The sequence below is a fragment of the Carassius carassius genome, chromosome 21 (assembly GCF_963082965.1).
Source record: "Carassius carassius chromosome 21, fCarCar2.1, whole genome shotgun sequence".
In the NCBI taxonomy this organism is placed as follows: domain Eukaryota; kingdom Metazoa; phylum Chordata; class Actinopteri; order Cypriniformes; family Cyprinidae; genus Carassius; species Carassius carassius.
The window spans coordinates 31,831,158-31,857,013 of NC_081775.1; the positions used below are offsets into that span (position 1 = coordinate 31,831,158).

At 37.3% G+C, this 25,856-nt stretch overlaps 2 protein-coding genes across 2 annotated transcripts in view; one reads left to right on the plus strand and one right to left on the minus strand.

The window, feature by feature from the left end:
* The window catches only part of mfsd14bb (major facilitator superfamily domain containing 14Bb), a 12,301-nt gene extending 7,417 nt beyond the window's left edge, over positions 1-4,884 (plus strand). Inside the window, exons 9-12 of the mRNA XM_059504319.1 lie at positions 2,169-2,281; positions 2,362-2,459; positions 3,654-3,802; positions 4,635-4,884. Of these exons, the coding sequence (XP_059360302.1) occupies positions 2,169-2,281; positions 2,362-2,459; positions 3,654-3,802; positions 4,635-4,847 (573 nt within the window). The 3' untranslated portion in view covers positions 4,848-4,884. The remainder of the gene's footprint in view (positions 1-2,168; positions 2,282-2,361; positions 2,460-3,653; positions 3,803-4,634) is intronic.
* A 2,324-nt stretch (positions 4,885-7,208) lies between these two features.
* Positions 7,209-21,734, minus strand: lrrc2 (leucine rich repeat containing 2). Its single transcript, XM_059504327.1, has 10 exons — positions 21,578-21,734; positions 18,675-18,818; positions 17,851-17,978; positions 16,858-16,913; positions 16,626-16,782; positions 16,012-16,148; positions 15,793-15,938; positions 14,841-14,993; positions 8,055-8,188; positions 7,209-7,655 (listed from the first exon to the last, which is right to left on the minus strand). Exons 2-10 carry the CDS (start codon positions 18,812-18,814, stop codon positions 7,606-7,608), a joined length of 1,101 nt encoding a protein of 366 aa, XP_059360310.1. The 5' UTR covers positions 18,815-18,818; positions 21,578-21,734; the 3' UTR covers positions 7,209-7,605.
* Positions 21,735-25,856: the final 4,122 nt, after the last annotated feature.

Sequence of the window (25,856 nt, forward strand, 5' to 3'; positions counted from 1 at the left end):
TTTTGAGATACTGGATTTTTTACTTTCATGAGCTGAAACCTCTAATCATTAAAATTAAAACAAAAAAACTTTTGAAATGTTTTACTTTACATGTAATCAAGAATATATGAAAGTTTCACTTTTTGAAATGTTACTTTATAACTTTTTTGTGAATATTCACATTTTTTTAGATGCACCTGTATACGCAGATTTACAGCAGGCTAAATATATTGAAGTATTCACGCAAACATAATCTGTTATGTCTTAAGTGAATGCTTCTTGTTTATAACAACAAAGATGCAATAAAAACAACAGCTGTACTTTTGATTATTAATCCAATAATGATTATAATGGCAGAACAGGGAGAAAAGCTTTGAAACCTTCAGAGAAATCAGTTTAGATCGGTTTTTCTCTAAAGTGACTTCAGACAGATGTACAACCCGAATTCCGGAAAAGTTGGGACGTTTTTTAAATTTTAATAAAATGAAAACTAAAAGACTTTCAAATCACATGAGCCAATATTTAATTCACAATAGAACATAGATAACATAGCAAATGTTTAAACTGAGAAAGTTTACAATTTTATGCACAAAATGAGCTCATTTCAATTTTGATTTCTGCTACCGGTCTCAAAATAGTTGGGACGGGGCATGTTTACCATGGTGTAGCATCTCCTTTTCTTTTCAAAACAGTTTGAAGACGTCTGGGCATTGAGGCTATGAGTTGCTGGAGTTTTGCTGTTGGAATTTGGTCCCATTCTTGCCTTATATAGATTTCCAGCTGCTGAAGAGTTCGTGGTCGTCTTTGACGTATTTTTCGTTTAATGATGCGCCAAATGTTCTCTATAGGTGAAAGATCTGGACTGCAGGCAGGCCAGGTTAGCACCCGGACTCTTCTACGACGAAGCCATGCTGTTGTTATAGCTGCAGTATGTGGTTTTGCATTGTCCTGCTGAAATAAACAAGGCCTTCCCTGAAATAGACGTTGTTTGGAGGGAAGCATATGTTGCTCTAAAACCTTTATATACCTTTCAGCATTCACAGAGCCTTCCAAAACATGCAAGCTGCCCATACCGTATGCACTTATGCACCCCCATACCATCAGAGATGCTGGCTTTTGAACTGAACGCTGATAACATGCTGGAAGGTCTCCCTCCTCTTTAGCCCGGAGGACACGGCGTCCGTGATTTCCAACAAGAATGTCAAATTTGGACTCGTCTGACCATAAAACACTATTCCACTTTGAAATAGTCCATTTTAAATGAGCCTTGGCCCACAGGACACGACGGCGCTTCTGGACCATGTTCACATATGGCTTCCTTTTTGCATGATAGAGCTTTAGTTGGCATCTGCTGATGGCACGGCGGATTGTGTTTACCGACAGTGGTTTCTGAAAGTATTCCTGGGCCCATTTAGTAATGTCATTGACACAATCATGCCGATGAGTGATGCAGTGTCGTCTGAGAGCCCGAAGACCACGGGCATCCAATAAAGGTCTCCGGCCTTGTCCCTTACGCACAGAGATTTCTCCAGTTTCTCTGAATCTTTTGATGATGTTATGCTCTGTAGATGATGAGATTTGCAAAGCCTTTGCAATTTGACGTTGAGGAAGATTGTTTTTAAAGTTTTCCACAATTTTTTTACGCAGTCTTTCACAGATTGGAGAGCCTCTGCCCATCTTTACTTCTGAGAGACTCTGCTTCTCTAAGACAAAGCTTTTATAGCTAATCATGTTACAGACCTGATATCAATTAACTTAATCACTAGATGTTCTCCCAGCTGAATCTTTTCAAAACTGCTTGCTTTTTTAGCCATTTGTTGCCCCCGTGCCAACTTTTTTGAGACCTGTAGCAGGCATTAAATTTTAAATGAGCTAATTAAGTGGATAAAAGTGTAAAATTTCTCAGTTTAAACATTTGCTACGTTATCTATGTTCTATTGTGAATAAAATATTGGCTCATGTGATTTGAAATTCCTTTAGTTATCATTTTATTAAAATTTAAAAAATGTCCCAACTTTTCCGGAATTCGGGTTGTAGCTCAGTCCTTTTTCATCCGACTTCATCAAATCATAAATCATTCTGAATGTGAAAATAACTCATTTTTGAAAAGGACTCATTGTGACTCGTTTAGCCAGCACTGGTCACATGTACAGTTGGTTTGCATCCTTCATGATTATTTGTTCACGCAGACGTTGCTGTTAAGCGTTCTGATGAAGAAGATTGGGAATAAAAGCACAGTGCTGCTGGGACTGGGGTTTCAGTTGTTCCAGCTGGCTTGGTATGGCTTCGGCTCTGAACCATGGTGAGAATCGGCCATTGATTGTAGTGGAAAGAGAGCAGTGTTGTGAATGCTGTGAGTGACTGTGTGTTTGTTGATGACAGGATGATGTGGGCGGCCGGTGCCGTCGCTGCCATGTCCAGCATCACCTTTCCTTCTGTGAGCGCGCTGGTCTCTCGCTGCACGGATCACGACCAGCAGGGTGAGACGCCAAACACAGCAACACACTCATCTAATGAAGCAGTACGCCCCAAGAAGACAAGGTTTACAGTGAATTTTATAGCAGCTAAGAGGCATTGTTATATATTCACTGTAAACCACGGCTTCACGGGGCTTAATGCTTTTATAAACTGGTTATTCCATACACGTAGTAAGGTTTCACAAAATAAAACGGAGCAAATAAAGTGTAATGATATTAATAACAACATTATTCTTCCATCAAACAATGTAGCTCCTCAGAAACAGATGTGATTGCTACAAAGTGGTTGCCGAGCAACACACAGAAGTAAACAAAGGTGTTTGTTACATTGTAGAGTCATTTAGAACAGCTTTGAACACGGCTCAGCCAATCAGAATCAAGGACTGAACTATCGGTTTTATACACTGCAACTATCTAAACATTCTTAAATCATGATGCATAAAGATATTAAGTTTAATTTAAAAAATTAAAACAATCTTAATTACTGTTGTTTTAATAGAAAAGCATGAACAGAATTTGGAATTGTTGAAGATGATTTTAGGAATTTCACTGGGTCAAGCTTCTCGTGGTACCAGTTTTCATAATGTAAAGAGAGTGTTAATTTATATAATAAATAAAATGCGTTAGGAAGCTAGATAAAGTTAAATAGACCACGCGAGTTTATTTGAGCTTTCGTGAAAGTGCAATTTGTAAAATGACAATGAATAGTGCTGAATATTTTTGCACCAAAATTAGGAAACCATAAGAAGAGTCTTATTTTCAGAAAAAATTATTTACATTTGAAATTGAAACAAGGAACAAAAAAATCTGCCAATGGGGAAAGAGAAATAATCTTAATTGTTTTGCCCCACTAAGAGATATTGTTCCTAATTTTAAGAAAAAAAAATTCAAAGCAACAAAACCTACAGTCATTTTGCATCTCCAGTAAATGGATCTTGTTTTAAGGACACTTGGATATATAATACAAGGATAGATATTTGTGAAGGAAAATACTTAGTGTATGATTTATTTATTTATTTATTTATTTATTTAGTCAAACAAAATAGATTCATATCTGTTTTCCAGTCATGCACACAAATATTGTGATCATTATTTTCTGTGATATGTTTGGTTATTCTTTTCCTTGTTTGTAATGCACCGGTCACCTGATATTCCATGGATTGATGAGTGTGTGTGTGTGTGTGTGTGTGTGTTCAGGAGCGGTTCAGGGCATGATCACGGGGATCCGAGGTCTGTGTAATGGACTCGGTCCGGCTCTGTTCGGATTCATCTTCTTCCTCTTCAACGTGGAGCTGAAGGAGCTGAGCCCCGTGGAGCAGAACCCCGTCACACCGGACACTCAAGAGGTACATGAACCTAATCGCTCTGTGTGTGTCTTTCTCAGCGTTCCTACAGCGTTTGGAAAGAAGAAGTCAGAGTATGGAGAAGTATTTGCATTTCCAGACTTTTGCCCCTATTTAGTGTTTGTTTTTTTAATTGAAAATTGATAATTTAATCATCAAAGTCAAAATACGACTTTTTCATTATGCAGAATGCAGGTTATACGCATTTCTCCTCACAATATTCTTAGCATTATATTACATACCCTCAAGGACTTTTGCAAAAATAAAATATATACAGACGTATATGTGCACACGAGAAATCATTCATCTTTGTATAAGGATGATGCACAATGAGCCACCTGTTGTGCCATCAGCTTTCAGACATCAGATATATATGACATACTGCCCTAACAGAAGTCAAATGTTAAACACTTCTTTTTTTTATAGTACCAGTCTTTTTTATATACCCTTGAACTTGGCAAATAGCACAATGCACACGGCCCGTGACGAATTTTAGTAGATTTCTACTAATTCATGTGCATCCATGCTCTTGTTAAATTCATAGTGAGATGGCAGTGATGCACAACGGCAATAGACTGTATAAAACTAGAAACTGTAATGTGTAAGCATGCAAAAAAATGTTTCTTGTGTGCATGTAAAAAGAGCTCTGTTTGTTATGGCACTAAAAAAAAAATTTTTTTTTCATTATTTTTTATTATTATAGTACAGTCATCTGTATATACCAAATATAAAGCTGAAAATAATGCTCTATGAAGCATTAATGTTTAATATGGTCTGAAAATCTAAACTTGTGAGTCTGGAGCAGTGTGTAGGAAGCCTGTCTTCTGTCTTCCAGAAGCGTGTGATTCCTGGTCCTCCCTTCCTGTTCGGAGCGTGTACGGTTCTTCTGGCTCTGCTGGTGGCGGTGTTCATTCCCTCTCAACACGCTCCGGCGGTGCAGACGTGTAACACGCGTGTGATGGAGTCTGCGATCAGCGTCACGGAGAACGGATCTGTTCCTGTGAGCGATGAAGACAACGAGCCTCTTTTACAGGACAGCAGTTTATAAGCCCAGCAGGAACTCTTCTGGTTTGGGTTTTATTCCAGCAGTGTGTCTGACAAAGCTTTTACTGAACGTTTAAACGTCTGTCTTTTTTTTTTTTTTTTTTATTCTTCCGTCTTTGAAAGAGAATGTGCCTTCTACATATTTTGGCTTACACTGCAAACAATCCGTCTCTTACTCAGTGTTTGAGTCTTGTGTTCTAGTATAAATATCTGAACATTCTTGAATTGAGATGCATTTACTGTACAAGTAACATGACTTAAGATATCATGTCTTGCTTTCTCTAAAAAAAAATGTTTTGTTAGTTTTTGCTTAAAACAAGCAAAAATATCTGCCAGTGACGTAAGAAAAATAGTCTTTGAATCAGGATTTTTGGCAGATTTCTGTTCTTTTTTTTAAAATAAACAAACTTAATTCTGATGCATTTTTTTTTTTCAGAAAATAAGACATAAGACCAAGCATATCTTGCTTCTCAAGGCAAAGAATCTTTAGACATTTGTACTGGGAAACAAGACAGAAATACTAAGAAAAACAAATCTTTTTGCAGTGTAGTTCATGTGCTGCCATGTATCTGAATGTAAACCGTAGTCCTTTATTATATTACTGATGAACTTTAACCTCTGCGCTAAACTTGTACAGACTGCAGTAATATTAATGTCCTTGTGTTAAAGTTAGTTAAGAGCGTTTAAACACGCAGTGCACGTACATCCAGTGCACAGCGTCTTTCTTTTATCAAGAAGTGGCACAAAACAGACGTAATCATTGTCTTTAGGTCAGGTGCAGCTTTGATAGGGGAATTATTATGAAGAAAACGTATTTAATCTGTAACTCATAAATGAGCACCAGCTACTCAACACAAAGCTGCTACCTCACAACCACACACAGACTTGATTTAAGCAGTATACTTCAGCCAAAAAATGAAAAAGTGCTCCTCCTCAGTTCATCCAAGATCAGGAGGAGTGTGTGTCTTCATCAGGTTTGTAGAAATGCAGCATTGCATCAGTGTCAGATGCTCTGCAGTGAATGGGTGCCGTCAGAATGAGAGTCTGATAAAAACATCACAATAATCCACAGCACTCCAGTCCATCAGTGAACATCTGGAGAAGACAAAACCTGAAACACATCCAGCATTAAGATGATTTTAACTCAAACACATAGAGTCAATAATCCATAATAACACTTCCTCCAGTGAAAAAGTGCATCTGCTGTTGTCTCTCACAGATTTGTTTAGAGCTGTTTAAACGCTGCTTGATCTGTGCAGATTTCTCTCCTGATTCAGACCAGAACACTTGTTCACTGGAGGAAGTGTTATTATGGATTATAGACTCTATGTGTTTGAGTTAAAATCATCTTAATGCTGGATGTGTTTCATCTTTTGTCTTCTCCAGATGTTCACTGATGGACTGGAGTGCTGTGGATTATTGTGATGTTTTTATCAGACTCTCATTCTGACGGCACCCATTCACTGCAGAGCATCCATTGATGAGACACTGATGCAATGCTACATTTCTACAAACCTGATGAAGACACACACTCCTCCTGATCTCAGATGAACTGAGGGTGAAAACATTTTTAGCACATTGTAATGTTTGGCTGAATTATTCCTGTAAGGCATTTAATGTTTCTGCGCTGTCCAGTAAATTTCCAGAGGACTGACTCATTTTTTTTCTTAAAGCAGCTTTAAAGATTTATCATTACTTGCTACGGAGCAGATTTTTTGACTTTTATGTTATGTTATTTTATATGTTTTAAATTATATAATTTTTTTTCCATGCCAAGAGCAGAGTAAAACTAATTTTGGTTTCCTTACACATCACGACTCTCTTAGCAGCAGATTATCTGATTGATTGCATTTTATCATGTAACACTGCAGCAATAACAGCCTAAATCCATGACGATTTCTGCTTTTCATGCATGTTTGATGTATTTAAGCAGTAAGCGTTTCAGTTGCCAATTTTGATTAAGATGCATACTTGAAAACGATGTCAAAGCCGAAGTGTAGATGTGACTATTTATGCAATCGGTGCTGTAGATCAGTGCACACTGACTCCAGAACGTCTGAGCCCCACTAAACTAATGTCATTTTAGCTGTTTTCCAATGAACTGCACTTCGTTTTAATGATGTTTTGGCTCTAGGTGCCATTCTTCATGTCTATGCAGCCATTTCTTGAAGACTGGTTTGTAGATGCCTTCTGATGAGATTTTATTGATGCGTTCGATGCACATTAAGCATTCGTTTGCTAAGATGTTTGTTCGTTGAGCTATTCATTGATGTTTCAATAAACCACTTCGTATTCAATGATTGGATTTCTATCTTTTCCCCCCTTTTTCCGCATGTCATATTTATTACTGAAGGCAAAATTGGAATTTTGATTGATTTAATTACAATAAATTCTTGTTTCATACATCTTATAAAACATTGACTTGCAGACAGAAAAATTCATCAGCATGCTGTGAAACATTTGGTCACATCAAACAAACTAAACGATGGAAATCTTCACAGAAAACCAAATTAAAATGGGTTTGGGGTCAGATTTTAACTAGTGAACTTCAAGCCTGCAAAACTCCCAGCAGTTTTTCTTTAATAATAGTAAACCCAGACCTTTTAGACACTAACAGCTTATCATCCAGTGTAACCTGCTTTTCAGTTTGAACTCAGAATGAGAAAACTAATAAAAGACTCAAACAGACGCATTTAAAACACACAAATATCAATCTGTCATTCTGAAGCAGATGATTGTGTTATATTTACAGTCGTCTGGTTCTACAGCAGGCAGCTGAGGGAGACTTTAGTGGTGTATGACGGCTGAGTGTCTGAAAAAGAGGAAGACTTTGTTTAAGCTTAACATCTGCAAAGTGATGCACAAACTGTTTCCAAATGTAGTTTCCAAAAGTTCTGTATGAGTACTGAATAATGCACTGAAAAAATGGCTTTGCATTTACTTTGAAACTGCTTGTAAAGTTCACCAATAATCAAAGGAACGACAAGGAACACATTGAATTAAAATGCAATTTTCAAGTAGACTCAAATAGTATCTTACTCCAGTAATCTGTTATTTTATAACTTAAAAATCAGCAGTTTAGAATTGGCTCCTTTTCAATAAAATTGTTTTTTTTTTATTTATGAATAAATTATGATGATACATTTTCTTCTGTGTCCTTTTTGCTCCCTTAATTTTTAGTTTAAACCCATGGATTTATCAGCAATTTCACCTCTGTCTTGAAGAGTCTCGATGTATGTCTTCATGAACTCCTTGTCACGCTCGTCCTGAGCATCTGCGTCTGTGTTCATCTCGTTCATGTCTTCATTGTTGGTGTTTATTGGATTGTCATATAATCGGATTAATCTAAATAGAAAGACATTAGATCAGCACTTAATGGAGTGTTATTGGGGGTTTGGATAGACCATGCAGCTGCTTATGTTTTATACTCGGATTGCAAAAAAAAAAAACTAAAAGAGATGGAGGAAAAATTATAATTAAATGTTTTGCAAGTCAATGCAAAGTTTTACAGAGGAATGGATACTTTTGAGAGAGAGAGAATGCAAATGTTTTGTGAGTAAATGCAAAGTTTGTCTGGGAAATGCATGTTTTGTGACCGATCACAAGTTTCTTGGGGGAACGCAAATGTTTACTAGAGAACACAAAGTATCTTTGTCAAATGCAAATGTTTTGTGACCAAATTTAGACGATTTAGTGGTTTTAACAAGCCACCAATTGGATACCACCGTTACAGTTTCCATTAAAACCAATACAATTTCCAATATAACCAGTACAAACATTACAAATTCTGTGGTTTCTATAGTTTTTTTTCCAGCCGGATTTCTCAGGAGAACTCAATAGTTTGGCGAACATACACAAAGTTTATCTATTGATAACTGTCTGTAATAGTCTTACAAGAGAACAGTGTCACGAAAAAACACAAAGTGTCTCAGAGGAAGCCAACAGTTTTGTGAACAAACACAAAATTTCGGGAACACAATACTTTTAAAAAAGAGCACAAATGTTTTGCAAGTGAACACAAAGTGTCTCAGAGGAACACAAACGTTTCACGACAAACACAAAGTCTCAGAGGAACGCAACAGAATTCATGAACGAACACAAAGTGTCTCAGAGGAACCCAACAGTTTCGTGAACAAACACAAAATTTCGGGAACACAATACTTTTAAAAAAGAGCACAAATGTTTTGCAAGTGAACACAAAGTGTCTCAGAGGAACACAAACGTTTCACGACAAACACAAAGTCTCAGAGGAACGCAACAGAATTCACGAACGAACACAAAGTGTCTCAGAGGAACGCAACAGAATTCACGAACGAACACAAAGTGTCTCAGAGGAACGCAACCGTTTCACGAACGAACACAAAGTGTCTCAGAGGAATGCAATCGTTTCATGAACGAACACAAAGTGTCTCAGAGGAACGCAATCGTTTCATGAACGAACACAAAGTGTCTCAGAGGAACGCAACAGAATTCATGAACGAACACAAAGTGTCTCAGAGGAACGCAACAGAATTCTTGAACGAACACAAAGTGTCTCCGAGGAACGCTGCAGAATTCACGAATGAACACAAAGTGTCTCAGAGGAACGCAACCGTTTCGCGAACGAACACAAAGTGCCTCCGAGGAACGCAACAGAATTCATGAACGAACACAAAGTGTCTCAGAGGAACGCAACCGTTTCACGAACGAACACAAAGTGTCTCAGAGGAATGCAATCGTTTCATGAACGAACACAAAGTGTCTCAGAGGAACGCAACAGAATTCATGAACGAACACAAAGTGTCTCAGAGGAACGCAACAGAATTCTTGAACGAACACAAAGTGTCTCCGAGGAACGCTGCAGAATTCACGAATGAACACAAAGTGTCTCAGAGGAACGCAACCGTTTCGCGAACGAACACAAAGTGTCTCAGAGGAACGCAACAGAATTCATGAACGAACACAAAGTGTCTCAGAGGAACGCAACCGTTTCACGAACGAACACAAAGTGTCTCAGAGGAACGCAACAGAATTCATGAACGAACACAAAGTGTCTCAGAGGAACACAAACGTTTCACGACAAACACAAAGTCTCAGAGGAACGCAACAGAATTCACGAATGAACACAAAGTGTCTCAGAGGAACGCAACCGTTTCGCGAACGAACACAAAGTGTCTCCGAGGAACGCTGCAGAATTCACGAATGAACACAAAGTGTCTCAGAGGAACGCAACAGAATTCATGAACGAACACAAAGTGTCTCAGAGGAACGCAACCGTTTCACGAACGAACACAAAGTGTCTCAGAGGAACGCAACAGAATTCATGAACGAACACAAAGTGTCTCAGAGGAACGCAACAGAATTCATGAACGAACACAAAGTGTCTCAGAGGAACGCAACCATTTCTTGAACGAACACAAAGTGTCTCCGAGGAACGCAACAGAATTCACGAATGAACACAAAGTGTCTCAGAGGAATGCAACAGAATTCATGAACGAACACAAAGTGTCTCAGAGGAACGCAACAGAATTCACGAATGAACACAAAGTGTCTCAGAGGAACGCAACAGAATTCACGAATGAACACAAAGTGTCTCAGAGGAACGCAACCGTTTCACGAACGAACACAAAGTGTCTCCGAGGAACGCAACAGAATTCACGAATGAACACAAAGTGTCTCAGAGGAACGTAACCATTTCGCGAATGAACACAAAGTGTCTCAGAGGAACGCAACAGAATTCACGAATGAACACAAAGTGTCTCAGAGGAACGCAACCGTTTCGCGAACGAACACAAAGTGTCTCAGAGGAACGCAACCGTTTCGCGAACGAACACAGTGTCTCCGAGGAACGCTGCAGAATTCACGAATGAACACAAAGTGTCTCAGAGGAACGCAACAGAATTCATGAACGAACACAAAGTGTCTCAGAGGAACCCAACAGTTTCGTGAACAAACACAAAATTTCGGGAACACAATACTTTTAAAAAAGAGCACAAATGTTTTGCAAGTGAACACAAAGTGTCTCAGAGGAACACAAACGTTTCACGACAAACACAAAGTCTCAGAGGAACGCAACAGAATTCACGAACGAACACAAAGTGTCTCAGGGGAACGCAACAGTTTCGCAAATGAACACAAAGTGTCTCCGAGGAACGCAACAGAATTCATGAACGAACACAAAGTGTCTCAGAGGAACGCAACCGTTTCACGAACGAACACAAAGTGTCTCCGAGGAACGCAACAGAATTCACGAATGAACACAAAGTGTCTCAGAGGAACGTAACCATTTCGCGAACGAACACAAAGTGTCTCAGAGGAACGCAACAGAATTCACGAATGAACACAAAGTGTCTCAGAGGAACGCAACCGTTTCGCGAACAAACACAAAGTGTCTCCGAGGAACGCTGCAGAATTCACGAATGAACACAAAGTGTCTCAGAGGAACGCAACAGAATTCATGAACGAACACAAAGTGTCTCAGAGGAACGCAACCGTTTCACAAATGAACACAAAGTGTCTCAGAGGAACGTAACCATTTCGCGAACGAACACAAAGTGTCTCCGAGGAACGCTGCAGAATTCATGAACGAACACAAAGTGTCTCAGAGGAACGCAACAGAATTCATGAACGAACACAAAGTGTCTCAGAGGAACGCAACAGAATTCATGAACGAACACAAAGTGTCTCAGAGGAACGCAACAGAATTCATGAACGAACACAAAGTGTCTCAGAGGAACGCAACAGAATTCATGAACGAACACAAAGTGTCTCAGAGGAACGTAACCATTTCGCGAACGAACACAAAGTGTCTCCGAGGAACGCTGCAGAATTCATGAATGAACACAAAGTGTCTCAGAGGAACGCAACAGAATTCATGAACGAACACAAAGTGTCTCAGAGGAACGCAACAGAATTCATGAACGAACACAAAGTGTCTCAGAGGAACGCAACAGAATTCATGAACGAACACAAAGTGTCTCAGAGGAACGCAACAGAATTCATGAACGAACACAAAGTGTCTCAGAGGAACGTAACCATTTCGCGAACGAACACAAAGTGTCTCAGAGGAACGCAACAGAATTCACGAATGAACACAAAGTGTCTCAGAGGAACGTAACCATTTCGCGAACGAACACAAAGTGTCTCAGAGGAAAGCAACAGAATTCACGAATGAACACAAAGTGTCTCAGAGGAACGCAACCGTTTCGCGAACGAACACAAAGTGTCTCAGAGGAACGCAACCGTTTCTTGAACGAACACAAAGTGTCTCCGAGGAACGCAACAGAATTCATGAACGAACACAAAGTGTCTCAGAGGAACGCAACAGAATTCACGAATGATCACAAAGTGTCTCAGAGGAACGCAACCGTTTCGCGAACGAACACAAAGTGTCTCCGAGGAACGCTGCAGAATTCACGAATGAACACAAAGTGTCTCAGAGGAACGCAACAGAATTCATGAACGAACACAAAGTGTCTCAGAGGAACGCAACAGAATTCATGAACGAACACAAAGTGTCTCAGAGGAACGCAACAGAATTCATGAACGAACACAAAGTGTCTCAGAGGAACGCAACAGAATTCACGAATGAACACAAAGTGTCTCAGAGGAACGCAACAGAATTCATGAACGAACACAAAGTGTCTCAGAGGAACGCAACAGAATTCATGAACGAACACAAAGTGTCTCAGAGGAACGCAACCGTTTCATGAACGAACACAAAGTGTCCGAGGAACGCTGCAGAATTCATGAACGAACACAAAGTGTCTCAGAGGAACGCAACAGAATTCATGAACGAACACAAAGTGTCTCAGAGGAACGCAACAGAATTCATGAACGAACACAAAGTGTCTCAGAGGAACGCAACAGAATTCACGAATGAACACAAAGTGTCTCCGAGGAACGCTGCAGAATTCATGAACGAACACAAAGTGTCTCAGAGGAACGCAACAGAATTCATGAACGAACACAAAGTGTCTCAGAGGAACGCAACAGAATTCATGAACGAACACAAAGTGTCTCAGAGGAACGCTGCAGAATTCATGAACGAACACAAAGTGTCTCAGAGGAACGCAATCGTTTCATGAACGAACACAAAGTGTCTCCGAGGAACGCTGCAGAATTCATGAACGAACACAAAGTGTCTCAGAGGAACGCAACAGAATTCATGAACGAACACAAAGTGTCTCAGAGGAACGTAACAGTTTTTAAAAGAACACAAAGTGTCTCCGAGGAACGCAACAGAATTCATGAACGAACACAAAGTGTCTCAGAGGAACGCAACAGAATTCATGAACGAACACAAAGTGTCTCAGAGGAACGCAACAGAATTCACGAATGAACACAAAGTGTCTCAGAGGAACGCAACAGAATTCATGAACGAACACAAAGTGTCTCAGAGGAACGCAACCGTTTCACGAACGAACACAAAGTGTCTCCGAGGAACGCAACAGAATTCACGAATGAACACAAAGTGTCTCAGAGGAACGTAACCATTTCGCGAACGAACACAAAGTGTCTCAGAGGAACGCAACAGAATTCACGAATGAACACAAAGTGTCTCAGAGGAACGCAACCGTTTCGCGAACGAACACAAAGTGTCTCAGAGGAACGCAACCGTTTCGCGAACGAACACAAAGTGTCTCCGAGGAACGCTGCAGAATTCACGAATGAACACAAAGTGTCTCAGAGGAACGCAACAGAATTCATGAACGAACACAAAGTGTCTCAGAGGAACCCAACAGTTTCGTGAACAAACACAAAATTTCGGGAACACAATACTTTTAAAAAAGAGCACAAATGTTTTGCAAGTGAACACAAAGTGTCTCAGAGGAACACAAACGTTTCACGACAAACACAAAGTCTCAGAGGAACGCAACAGAATTCACGAACGAACACAAAGTGTCTCAGAGGAACGCAACAGTTTCGCAAATGAACACAAAGTGTCTCCGAGGAACGCAACAGAATTCATGAACGAACACAAAGTGTCTCAGAGGAACGCAACCGTTTCACAAATGAACACAAAGTGTCTCAGAGGAACGTAACCATTTCGCGAACGAACACAAAGTGTCTCCGAGGAACGCTGCAGAATTCATGAACGAACACAAAGTGTCTCAGAGGAACGCAACAGAATTCATGAACGAACACAAAGTGTCTCAGAGGAACGCAATCGTTTCATGAACGAACACAAAGTGTCTCCGAGGAACGCAACAGAATTCATGAACGAACACAAAGTGTCTCAGAGGAACGCAATCGTTTCATGAACGAACACAAAGTGTCTCCGAGGAACGCAACAGAATTCATGAACGAACACAAAGTGTCTCAGAGGAACGCAATCGTTTCATGAACGAACACAAAGTGTCTCAGAGGAATGCAATCATTTCATGAACGAACACAAAGTGTCTCAGAGGAACGCAATCGTTTCATGAACGAACACAAAGTGTCTCAGAGGAATGCAATCATTTCATGAACGAACACAAAGTGTCTCAGAGGAACGCTGCAGAATTCATGAACGAACACAAAGTGTCTCAGAGGAACGCAACAGAATTCACGAATGAACACAAAGTGTCTCAGAGGAACGCAATCGTTTCATGAACGAACACAAAGTGTCTCCGAGGAACGCAACAGAATTCATGAACGAACACAAAGTGCCTCCGAGGAACGCAACAGAATTCATGAACGAACACAAAGTGTCTCAGAGGAACGCAATCGTTTCATGAACGAACACAAAGTGTCTCAGAGGAATGCAATCATTTCATGAACGAACACAAAGTGTCTCCGAGGAACGCAACAGAATTCATGAACGAACACAAAGTGTCTCAGAGGAACGCAACAGAATTCATGAACGAACACAAAGTGTCTCAGAGGAACGCAACAGAATTCATGAACGAACACAAAGTGCCTCAGAGGAACGTAACATTTTTTTAAAGAACACAAAGTGTCAGAGGAATGCAATAGTTTTGCAAGCAAGTGCAAAGGTTAATGGTGAAATCCCTCGCTCCATAGGGTTCAAACTTACTTGATGTTAGGATTGTCGACTAATTGCGATGGTATGCTGTACAGTTCGTCTGCGCTGATGACCAGCATCTTCAGATGGATGAGGTTCGTCATGGTCATCGGCACATATCGCACGTTGTTTTTGTGAAGGAACAGCATTTCTAATGACTCAAGCCTGATGAAGGATAGATTTATGATATCAGGCACATGATCAGTGTTGGGAGTAACGGATTACAAGTAACGCGAGTTACGAAATCAGGGTACTGTTTTCAAATAACTACTTTTTAATTTACAAGAAAATAAATGAGTTTTACAAGTAATCTCAGAATATGATACAAATCTGCAATAATTAATTACGATAAATAACAGATATCCTTTATATATTTAATCTCACTTTATTAACCAATGGCTTTGCTGCTGACCTTTGATGATCCAGTTCAAATATACCTATTAGCAAAAATGTTTTTAGATAAACTAACATTGGTGCTTCTTTATTTTATTTTTTATTGCTAAAGTGTGTTCTCCTGTATTCTACTGTACAGATGTGAATTTACTTTTCCTTTAGCTTGAGGCTTATTTCTTTCACTTTCTGATGTAAAAAGGCTTTTACATTTGCTAAAAATAACATTTAATTTATAAAAAAAATAAAAACAAACAAGCAAGCCCGGCCCGTATTTGAAAAGTAATGCAAAAGTTCCTTACACTGCAAAAAATGCTTCTCTTACTCGGTGTTTGTGTCTTGTTTTCTAGTATAAATATCTAAAGATTATTGAATCAAGATGCATTTACTGTACAAGAAACACGATTTAAGATATTAAGTATTTTTTAAACAGTTTTGTGAGTTTTGGCTTGTAATAAGTTATTTTTTTTAAGGTGTTAGGCAATATTGTAATGCATTACTTTTAAAAGTAACTTTCCCCAACACTGCACTTGATGAACAGATGATTATGAACAGAAATGCTGTAAACACACACCTGTCGATATCCTCCGGCAGGTCTTTGAGTCTGTTGTTGCTGATATCCAGACACTTCAGGCTTTCCATGCGAAGCACACAGACAGGAATACCGGCAAACTGATTCTCTGCCACGTCCAAGTGCGTCAATTTCTTTAGATTACTCAGCTGGAAAAACAAATAACACAGACAAAAATATGAATTAATGCGTAAGAACATTTTAAATGGTGTTTTGTAATACCTCAAAGGGAAGCTCGGACAGCTTTCCGTTTGCTGTCATCTCTAATCGTTCCAGATTCTCACATTCTCCGAGTTCAGGTGGAATGCTTAACAGTTTATTATAATTCACATTTAATTCCCTCAGGTTGATCAGCTTCCCTGTGAAAGATGAGACACTGGCATTGACCACAGAAGCAGTCATCAGGAGCACAGATGTATATTTGAAGAAATAGACAACAATACATTGTATGAGTCACAGTTATACATTTCTCTTTTATGACAAAAATCATTAGGATATTAAGTAAAGATCATGTTCCATGAAGATATTTAGTAAATCTCCTACCATAAATATATCGAAACTTCATGTTTGATTAGTAATATGCATTGCTAAGAACTTCATTTGAACAACTTTAAAGATGATTTTCTCAAGATTTAGATTTTTTTGCTCCCTCAGATTCCAGATTTTCAAATATCGTCCTCCTAACAAACCACACATCAATGGAGAGATGATTTATTCAGTTTTCAGACGAAGCATAAATCTCAATTTCAAGAAATTGACCCTTTTGACTGGTTTTGTGCTACAGGATCACATACGTGGAGTTATGATTTTAGTATTTCATGTTTGGTGACTCTGACCTATCTCAGTAGGAAGTTTAGTCAGTCCATTTTTCGGAACGTCCAGCACATGCAGATCCACAAAGGCCTCGATGTAAGTGGGAATCTCGGGAATTCTGGTCCCGTGGATGTGCCATTCCTTGAGATAAGTCATGTACTGAAGATCTTCAGGCAATTTCTGCAGATCACAGTCATAGTTGGATCACAAATTCATTTGAAAAACATCTTTGATAATGCTTTTTCAGATGGTTACCATCCATTTTTTCCCATTCAGCTCAAAAATGAACTTCTTGTTGTCTGCATCATTGTCTGGATGAGAGACACAGATAGTCAGAGGTCAGAGGTGTTTCTGGAGGTTTAACAAATGAAAATTACACACACAATGAAGTAGAAAATCCATTAGATATCCTAGAAGAGAAGATCAACTGAAATGTAAGAAAAGAGATATTGGTGCATCATCTGTTAAGTTTACAAACGTTTCCTTTAAACTGTAACATATTGCAAAGCATAATACAAAAAAAGGGTAAAATACATGTGAATAATCAACATGGAAAATTCCATTCATGTTAAATATTATCTTTTTTTTTCAGCATTAAGAAATAAAATTATTTAAACAATGCAAATGCTAAATAAAAAATAATGCAATTCTAAAATCCTGTTTATGTGTTCTTAAAGAGAACTAAAAATGATTGTAAAAATAAACTAAATGTTTTATTTAAATGAAACAATAATAATAAAATAAATAATACAAAATTAATATAAATTAAACAAATATGTTTAAATTTATATTTACCTACATATCATGTGACCAGTTACTAACATCAGCGAACTAAAAATGTAATATTAAAACAAAATAAATAAAAAAACTAATACTAAAAAATAATGAAAATACTAAAATAATTATTAATAACAATTATTTATTTAAATTTAAAACAATAATCATAAAAGAATAATAAATAGTAAAAATGAAATACATGCTAAATTGTTTTATATATTTTATGTTAACCTGCATGCCATGTGACCATTAACCAATATCAGATATGTAAATTTGATATTATATTATTGAAATCATTTTATGCTGAAAATATATATATCTCAAAAGGCGGTAAATGTTATAGATCAAAGGGGTTCGGCAAACAAAAACATTTGAGCGTCCCTGTTTGAGTTTGTCCTAGACTTCCTCCTTTGATCAGGTGATGTACTGACTCAAAGTATTTGGGTTTGAGCTTTGCATTGATAAAGATACCCTTGTTCTCGTTGGGCAGGAGATGTGTTTCACTGAGCGCTGATCTCTCCAGATAACACTGCAGCGCTGTGACCTCAGCGCTCTTCAGCTTTCTGCATGCAATGCGATACTGCCACTGCTGATCCACCCTGCAAACACACATCACCCAACAGAGTGTGATTTAATGCCAACATCAGCGGTTTCTCCAGAACAGGGCTGTTCAGTCCCTGGGGTTAGCTGTTTACAAAGTTCAATCTGGATCAGAATGATCTGGATTCAGAAATCCCAGGTTTTGTGATCCAGGATCAGGTATACCATCTTACTTTTGTGACGTTTTTTCAAAGCAGAATTGGATTGGATCACCCTGATCCAGATACACACTTTTTTTTAGATTTCCGAATCTGGATGACTAGTGCTCTACGGGACACGATGCCAATGTTTTGTATTTTATATTGCATTTACACACATAACTACTTCTGACTGATGATTGTGCCAATGTAGTTTAAAATCAGTGATTACAAAAATAAAACTTTTAATTAAATGTAATATTTTAGTTTGATACTGAGAGCTGTGTTCATTACATGTTACAAATGTTGCATTTTTTAGACCAGTTTTAAAGTTTTATTACCACCCTTCTTCTGGGATCAGAACAATACTTGGATTTTGATTGGATTTTTCTGTGATCTAATCCTAATTCAGAATCCTTTTTTAGCTCTTGAATGACCCATTTTCAAGATTTGATCCAATCCACTGGCCAGAATCAAACGGTCACATTATCTTGATCAGGTGTGTTTGTGTGTTTAATTTTAGCTCTGTATTCTAGACTTCATCCTCCTCATCCTCACTTGGCCAGAGCACTTTTACTGATCCGCTCTTCCTCCTTCTTCTGCCGCTGCTTGTATTTCTTCACACGTCCCTCCCACAGGCCTCGGATCAGAGAGAGGTCATAGACGGGAATGTCAACGCCGATCCGCTCTGCCTTCATGATGCTGAAGAACAGATGAACCGTATGTGAACCACACACACACAGCTGATATACAATATGCTGCAACACACAAGCCTCTTACTCCGAATACTTTCTTGTTATCAAATATAAATATCTAGACAATCTGAAATCAAGATACATCTACTTGAGTTTATTTATTTTTTGTTTGTTTGCATGTTCTACCAGTATACTTGTTGCCCAGTTTTTTTGTTTGTTTTTTTTTGTTTTTTGAAAATATACATTTCCACATTTTAGTCCACGAAAACAGATTCATCTCACATTTGAAGAAAAATCAGCAAAGAACATACTTTACAATTATTGATGAATGGATTGATGGATGGATGGAAATATGGATATATAGATGAAGGAAGGATGATGGATAGAAGGATGGATAGAAAAAATGGGTGGATGGATGGATAGAAATATGGATGATGGATGGATGGATAGAAATATGGATGAAGGAAGGATGGGGGATAGAAGTATGGATAGAAAAAATGGGTGGATGGATGGATAGATAGAAATATGGATGGATGGATGGATAGAAATATGGATGATGGATGGATGGATAGATGATGGATTAATGGATGGATAGAAATATGGATGGATGGATGGATAGAAATATGGATTGATAGATGGATGGATAGAAATATGAATGGATTAATGGATGGATAGAAATATGGAGGATGGATGGATGGATAGAAATATGGAAGATGGATGGATAGAAATATGGATGATAGATGGATGGATTGATGGATGGATAGAAATATGGATGATGGATGGAAGGATAGAAATATGGATGATGGATGGATAAAATATGGATGGATAGATGATGTATTAATGGATGGATAGAAATATGGATGGATGGATAGAAATATGGATGGATAGATGGATGGATAGAAATATGAATGGATTACTGGATGGATGGATAGAAATATGGATGGATTACTGGATGGATGGATAGAAATATGGATGGATGGATGGATGGATAGATGGAGGGATAGAAATATGGATGGATTACTGGATGGATGGATAGAAATATGGATGGATGGATGGATGGATGGATGGATAGATGGATGGATAGAAATATGGATGGATAGATGGATGGATAGAAATATGAATGGATTACTGGATGGATGGATAGAAATATGGATGGATTACTGGATGGATGGATAGAAATATGGATGGATTACTGGATGGATGGATAGAAATATGGATGGATGGATGGATGGATAGATGGATGGATAGAAATATGGATGGATTACTGGATGGATGGATAGAAATATGGATGGATGGATGGATAGATGGATGGATAGAAATATGGATGGATGGATGGATGGATAGATGGATGGATAGAAATATGGATGGATGGATGGATGGATAGAAATATGGATAGATAGATGGATGGATTGATTGATGGATAGAAATATGGAAGATGGATGGATAGAAATATAAATGGATTAATGGATGGATGGATTAATGGATGGATAGAAATATGGAAGATGGATGGATAGAAATATGGAAGATGGATGGATAGAAATATGGAAGATGGATGGATAGAAATATTGATGATAGATGGATGGATTGATGGATGGATAGAAATATGGATGATAGATGAATGAATAGAAATATGGATGGATGGATAGATAGATATCCATCCACATTTGCATCTATAAAAAAAATTGGATTCATGTATATTTTTTGCACCTCATTCAAAATTGTAAAATATATTTTGGTGTATGAAGATAATAAAAAAAAGTATATTTTCAATATAAATATATATAAGTCATCGAGCTTCAGTGTTTACAACATATATTTAAAATATATTTTGGCCATAATTTTTTACTGTATTAATGTTTTCCTTTTTAAAATGTTATTTTTCTTGTCCAGTTCACAAACTTGTATTTATTTTATTTTCTATAAATTTGATATATATATATATATTTTTTTTTTTTCAGAAAGCAAGACTCATGTCTCATTTTGCATCACAAGTAAATGTATCATGACTTAAAAACCTTTAGACATTTATCATGGAATACCAGACAAAAACACTGAGGAAGAAAAATCATATCTTGCAGTGAATTCAATTTAAAGTTGAATCCCATTTAAGCTCCTCCGATAATTTCTCACGATGAACCCATCATAAACATTTTACATGATTTTTGCTTGATATGATAGACAGAAAGCTGTAATCATGTCTGCATTGTGAGTGCGAAATACAGTTCATTCCAGTGCACCTTATTAAAACATCTGAAAATATGTTGCTCAAAACCAGCAGGAGGTAAAAATAGAAACTGTAAATCTGTGATAAGACCTTCTTCCATCACACTGTCTGTCTTGTTTTCCAGTACAAATATTTAAAGCTTCCTAAATCAGGACACATTTACAAGAGAAGCACAATGACAGAAGATATGTAGCCTTGTTTACTGAAAAATGTGTTAACATTAAGTGCGTTTTCCCTTAAAACAAGAGTCTGAAAATTCAATTTAAAAGCAAAATCAAGATTATTTTAAGATTATATGATTTAATTTCTAACCCCATTGGCAGATGTTTGTTCTTGTTTAAAGCAAAAACTTACTTCACTTTAATGCATTTCAGTAAAAAAGGCTGTTTTACTGTTTGAGGACTAATCATAGACGACTCGGTTTGACCTCCAGCCGTGAAGAGTCACCCAGTTTAACCCCAGAACTTCAAACACGGCCTGGCTATTAGATTAGTGTGCTGCTAATCTTCATTAAAACTGATTAATAAGCAGATTTCCCGTACCTGCGGCTGGAAGCAGCTCCTCTGTGTTTCTCTCCAGGTTCAGCTGCTTGTTTACAGCTCTTCTGTATTTAGACGCCTGCGTGAACATGCTGCTATTTTTACAGGCTGTGATTCGATGCCTCGTGTCTTTAGAGCGTCTGGACGCTTCACATGTCCTCGCTATCACACATACTGATCCATAAATGACACGCACAGCTTCAGTACAGAGGCCTGATGACATAACACACACCTGCATTCACACAGATGAACCAAGCGTGACCTTTATGTGAAGGGTCATGACCTCTGAGATGTTTCACATGTTGACCTTCCTTCTGTAGAGTCTCATTACACACATTATCACTCGCTCACGGCTCCGGACTCCTGTCTCACACACACACACACACACACACACACACACACACACACACACACACACACACACACACACACACACACACACACACACACACAAATACACTGTGATCTTTATTTATTTGTCAAGTCACATTTATTTCTGTAGCACTTTATACAAAATTGTTAGCTTCACAGAGATAAACGGGAAAATAGAAAATCCAAACTTTATTAATGAGACAAATCTAACTAATAGGAAACATTTTACAACGTTTTATAAATGTTACAATGAAACATTGTTACCATAAAGTTTATGGAACACTGTTACAACTTTATTAATATTTGATGTTATCAATGTTGAGAAAACGTTATTTGAACAATGTGGTGTTCTTCTGTCATTTTAGATTGGAAAAAATGAAAACGGTATGAAACTTGATGACTTTTTGGGCTATTTGCTAAAAAAAGAAGAAAAAAAAGTTATGAATAAATGAATCTAAATACTGGTGTTGTTTGCAGTCAAAAATGACTGCCATTGGAAATGAATTGGAAATATGAAAAATACCAAAATACAGGATTTTTGTGTGTGTATGTGCAATCTACAAATCATTCATGATGCAGAAAAAATGTGCACAGCAATGAAGGGATGACACACACACACACACACACACACACATGAACTGGTGTGGCTGTAACAATGTGGCAAAATTAAGCCGGAAGACTCAAATAAGAGGTTGAAATAACATAGATTAATCGACGATAAATTATTCCTGTTCATTCTTGTTATATTTTTTAAACTTTAATGTCATGTGTAATAAAATGTCTGTGTTCAAGTTTGACTGTAATAAAATTAATGCAAAAACTGACATTTCAAATCAACATTAAAAATAATAATAATTCTAAACCTTTACAAAAAGTTGTCTTTGAGAAAGTCTAAATATGTAACCAGATCCACAATTAAAGAAAATGTCTTAAAAAAAAAAAACACTAGAGAATTTATAATCATTTTATACATATCTATATAAGTTGCAAAACCATAGAATTGCAGAAGTGTGTTTTTTATTTATTTATTAATTTACTTATTTTACTCCAACCAGGTGGTACTAATCTGACTTCAAAAAAACTGATTTTAAAGACATTTTCTCTATTTTAACATGAAATACTGCCATAACTGATAAAATACAGATCATTTTTACATAAATATTAATCAGTACCATGAGATTCTCTCAAAATACAAAATAAAAAATATTCTGGAATAAAAATATTACATTGATTTTACTGAAGATAAAAAAAAGTTACATTTCAGGTGTCCAGTCACTTTAAGTGTGACTCCCAAATTAACAATACCAGAGGGTTAAAAATAGATGTTCGAATTATACTTTAGGTAAAAATCCATATTGGGGTAATGCATTACAAGTGATTTAAGTGATCAGATTACTTTTTTCAAGTAACCAGTAAAGTACCGCATTACTTTTTAATTTACTTTTTCGCCTGTTACTTTGTTTCCATGTTGACTGACAGCTCTGGTGTTGCCATGGTGACAGAAATCAAGAGTGCAGTGGTGTTACTGTAGTTCTAGATTAAATATGAACTCATCTCGCCTGCACAAAAACATATTCAGTATTCCTCAAAATGAATAAAACGGTAAAATGCAAACTCAGAATGTAGCACAAACCTGCAATGATTAAATATTAAATAATGCAAGTGTCCTTTGTGTTTAATCCCATTTTATTAACCTCATTTTATTCACTGACTTTAGATATAACATTTCGCTAAAGTAATGTAACTCATTGCCCCACTATAGGCTGAACATGCATTATATGAACTGTGTTTTGTCTCTCTCCCAAAATACAAAGAGATTAAGAGAAAGAAGTAACATCATACAGAATAAAATCCATCCTAGATCAGTGTTTATAACATATAATAAATCCCAGACTGAGCAGCAGAGTGCAGTATTGGTCAGGTGAAGACACTCAACAGGAAGCACACTTTTAAGTGGCTCAGAAGATTATATATATTTTTGTAGTTTTTAATCACCCTGCTTCCCATCGACAAAAACACAGCACAAGTTTTCTATTTTTAAATATTGCAGAAAATCAGCTCTGTGACCAACAAAAGTGTATGATTCTTACACATTTTATTCATCATCAATGAGCTCCGATTTTATGAATTTTGAAGCCTAATTATTAAAGTGTGAAAAGTGAAGTGACATTCAGCCAAGTATGGTGACCCATACTCAGAATTTGTGCTCTGCATTTAACCCATCCGAAATGCACACACACAGAGCAGTGAACACACACACACACACACACACACACACACACACGGAGCAGTGAACACACACACACACACACACACACAGCAGTGGGCAGCCATTTATGCTGCGGCGCCCGGGGAGCAGTTGGGGGTTCGATGCCTTGCTCAAGGGCACCTAAGTCGTGGTATTGAAGGTGGAGAGAGAACTGTACATGCACTCCCCCCACCCACAATTCCTGCCGGCCCGGGACTCGAACTCACAACCTTTCGATTGGGAGTCCGACTCTCTAACCATTAGGCCACGACTTCCCCATTAAGATTATTTCATGTTCTGTATTAATGTTGTTTCTTGCTTATGTGAACGTTAGAGAAAGATTCCATTCAAATACATTTGAACGTTCTCTCAACATTGAAATCATCCATGTATTATATTTAAAGTTGTGTTCTGTGAATATTTGAGGAAAAATCCATTTTATAATTTTTGAAACCATTCTGAAAATTTTATTCTGAATGTTTTTAAACGTACTTTTAATATATTAAGAACGCTTTTTTTCTTCTTCTTCGTTATGTGAACGTTAGGAGAATGTTCCATTTTGACATTTTGGAAAAATGTTGCAGGAGTGTTACATTTAAAAACCATATTTCTGAATATTCTTTCACATTTACAGAACCAGCAGATTTTCCAGTGTATTGAGAACGCCTTTTCTTGGTTAAGAGATCATCAGAGGAACATTACATTGCACAATTTTCTAAATCTTATCTGAACATTCTCACAGTGCCGAAAACACACACTTTTTTTTCTTGGTTATGTAAATATTAGAAACATTCTATTCTATATTTTGAAAATGCTCAATGTAATTGTTCTAAAGCATCTAAAACAATTTATTTATTTCTTTAAAGAGCTTTTTTTTTTCTTGGTTATGCAAACATTATACAAACATTATGATTTATTATATATGAACCATTATGAAATCACTAAGTCTGAATGTTTTTAAATGTCCAAAAAATATCTATTCCTAAAATGCATATAAAGAATGTTTCTTCTCAGTTGAATGAAACATTTTGAAACCTTTATGAGAATATTCAACACAGAACATACAAATAACATCATAAGGATGCTGAGAAAACATTGTTCTAAGAATGTTTCAAAAACCTATGATCAATATTAAAGTTATAAGAATATTCCATAATGTTTGCCTTGACATTTACGTAACCTTTCATGTCACGCAGTTGTTTTTCAAACCCTAGATCCCAGCGCTTGAAACGCCAAGGTCATGGGTTCAACTTCCAGGGAATGCATGAACTGATCAAATGTATATCATGCATGCATGTAAATAAAGCAATGAATACATCTAGATGCAGATTGTTTTGACCCATAATGCACCTGGAGATGTGAAGGATGTACTTCAGCATCTCTCTCTCTCTCTCTCTGAATGTCAATGTGTGTGTGTTGGAGCTGAAAGCAGATCTTCCGTCAGTTCATCTGATATCTGGTTAACTTGCTAAAGCTGGCGAGCATCTCTGTTTGTCTGTTTTCTAATCTTATCTCCATGCCAACGACTTCAGACTTCAGCATCAGGCTTCATGCAGAGAGCGCTTCAAAGCAAAGTTCATTTTTTTGCATTTTTTCTCTAAATCTTTGTTTATGGTTTAATTTGATCACTTTATGATTTAAACAGACATAGAACGCACGACA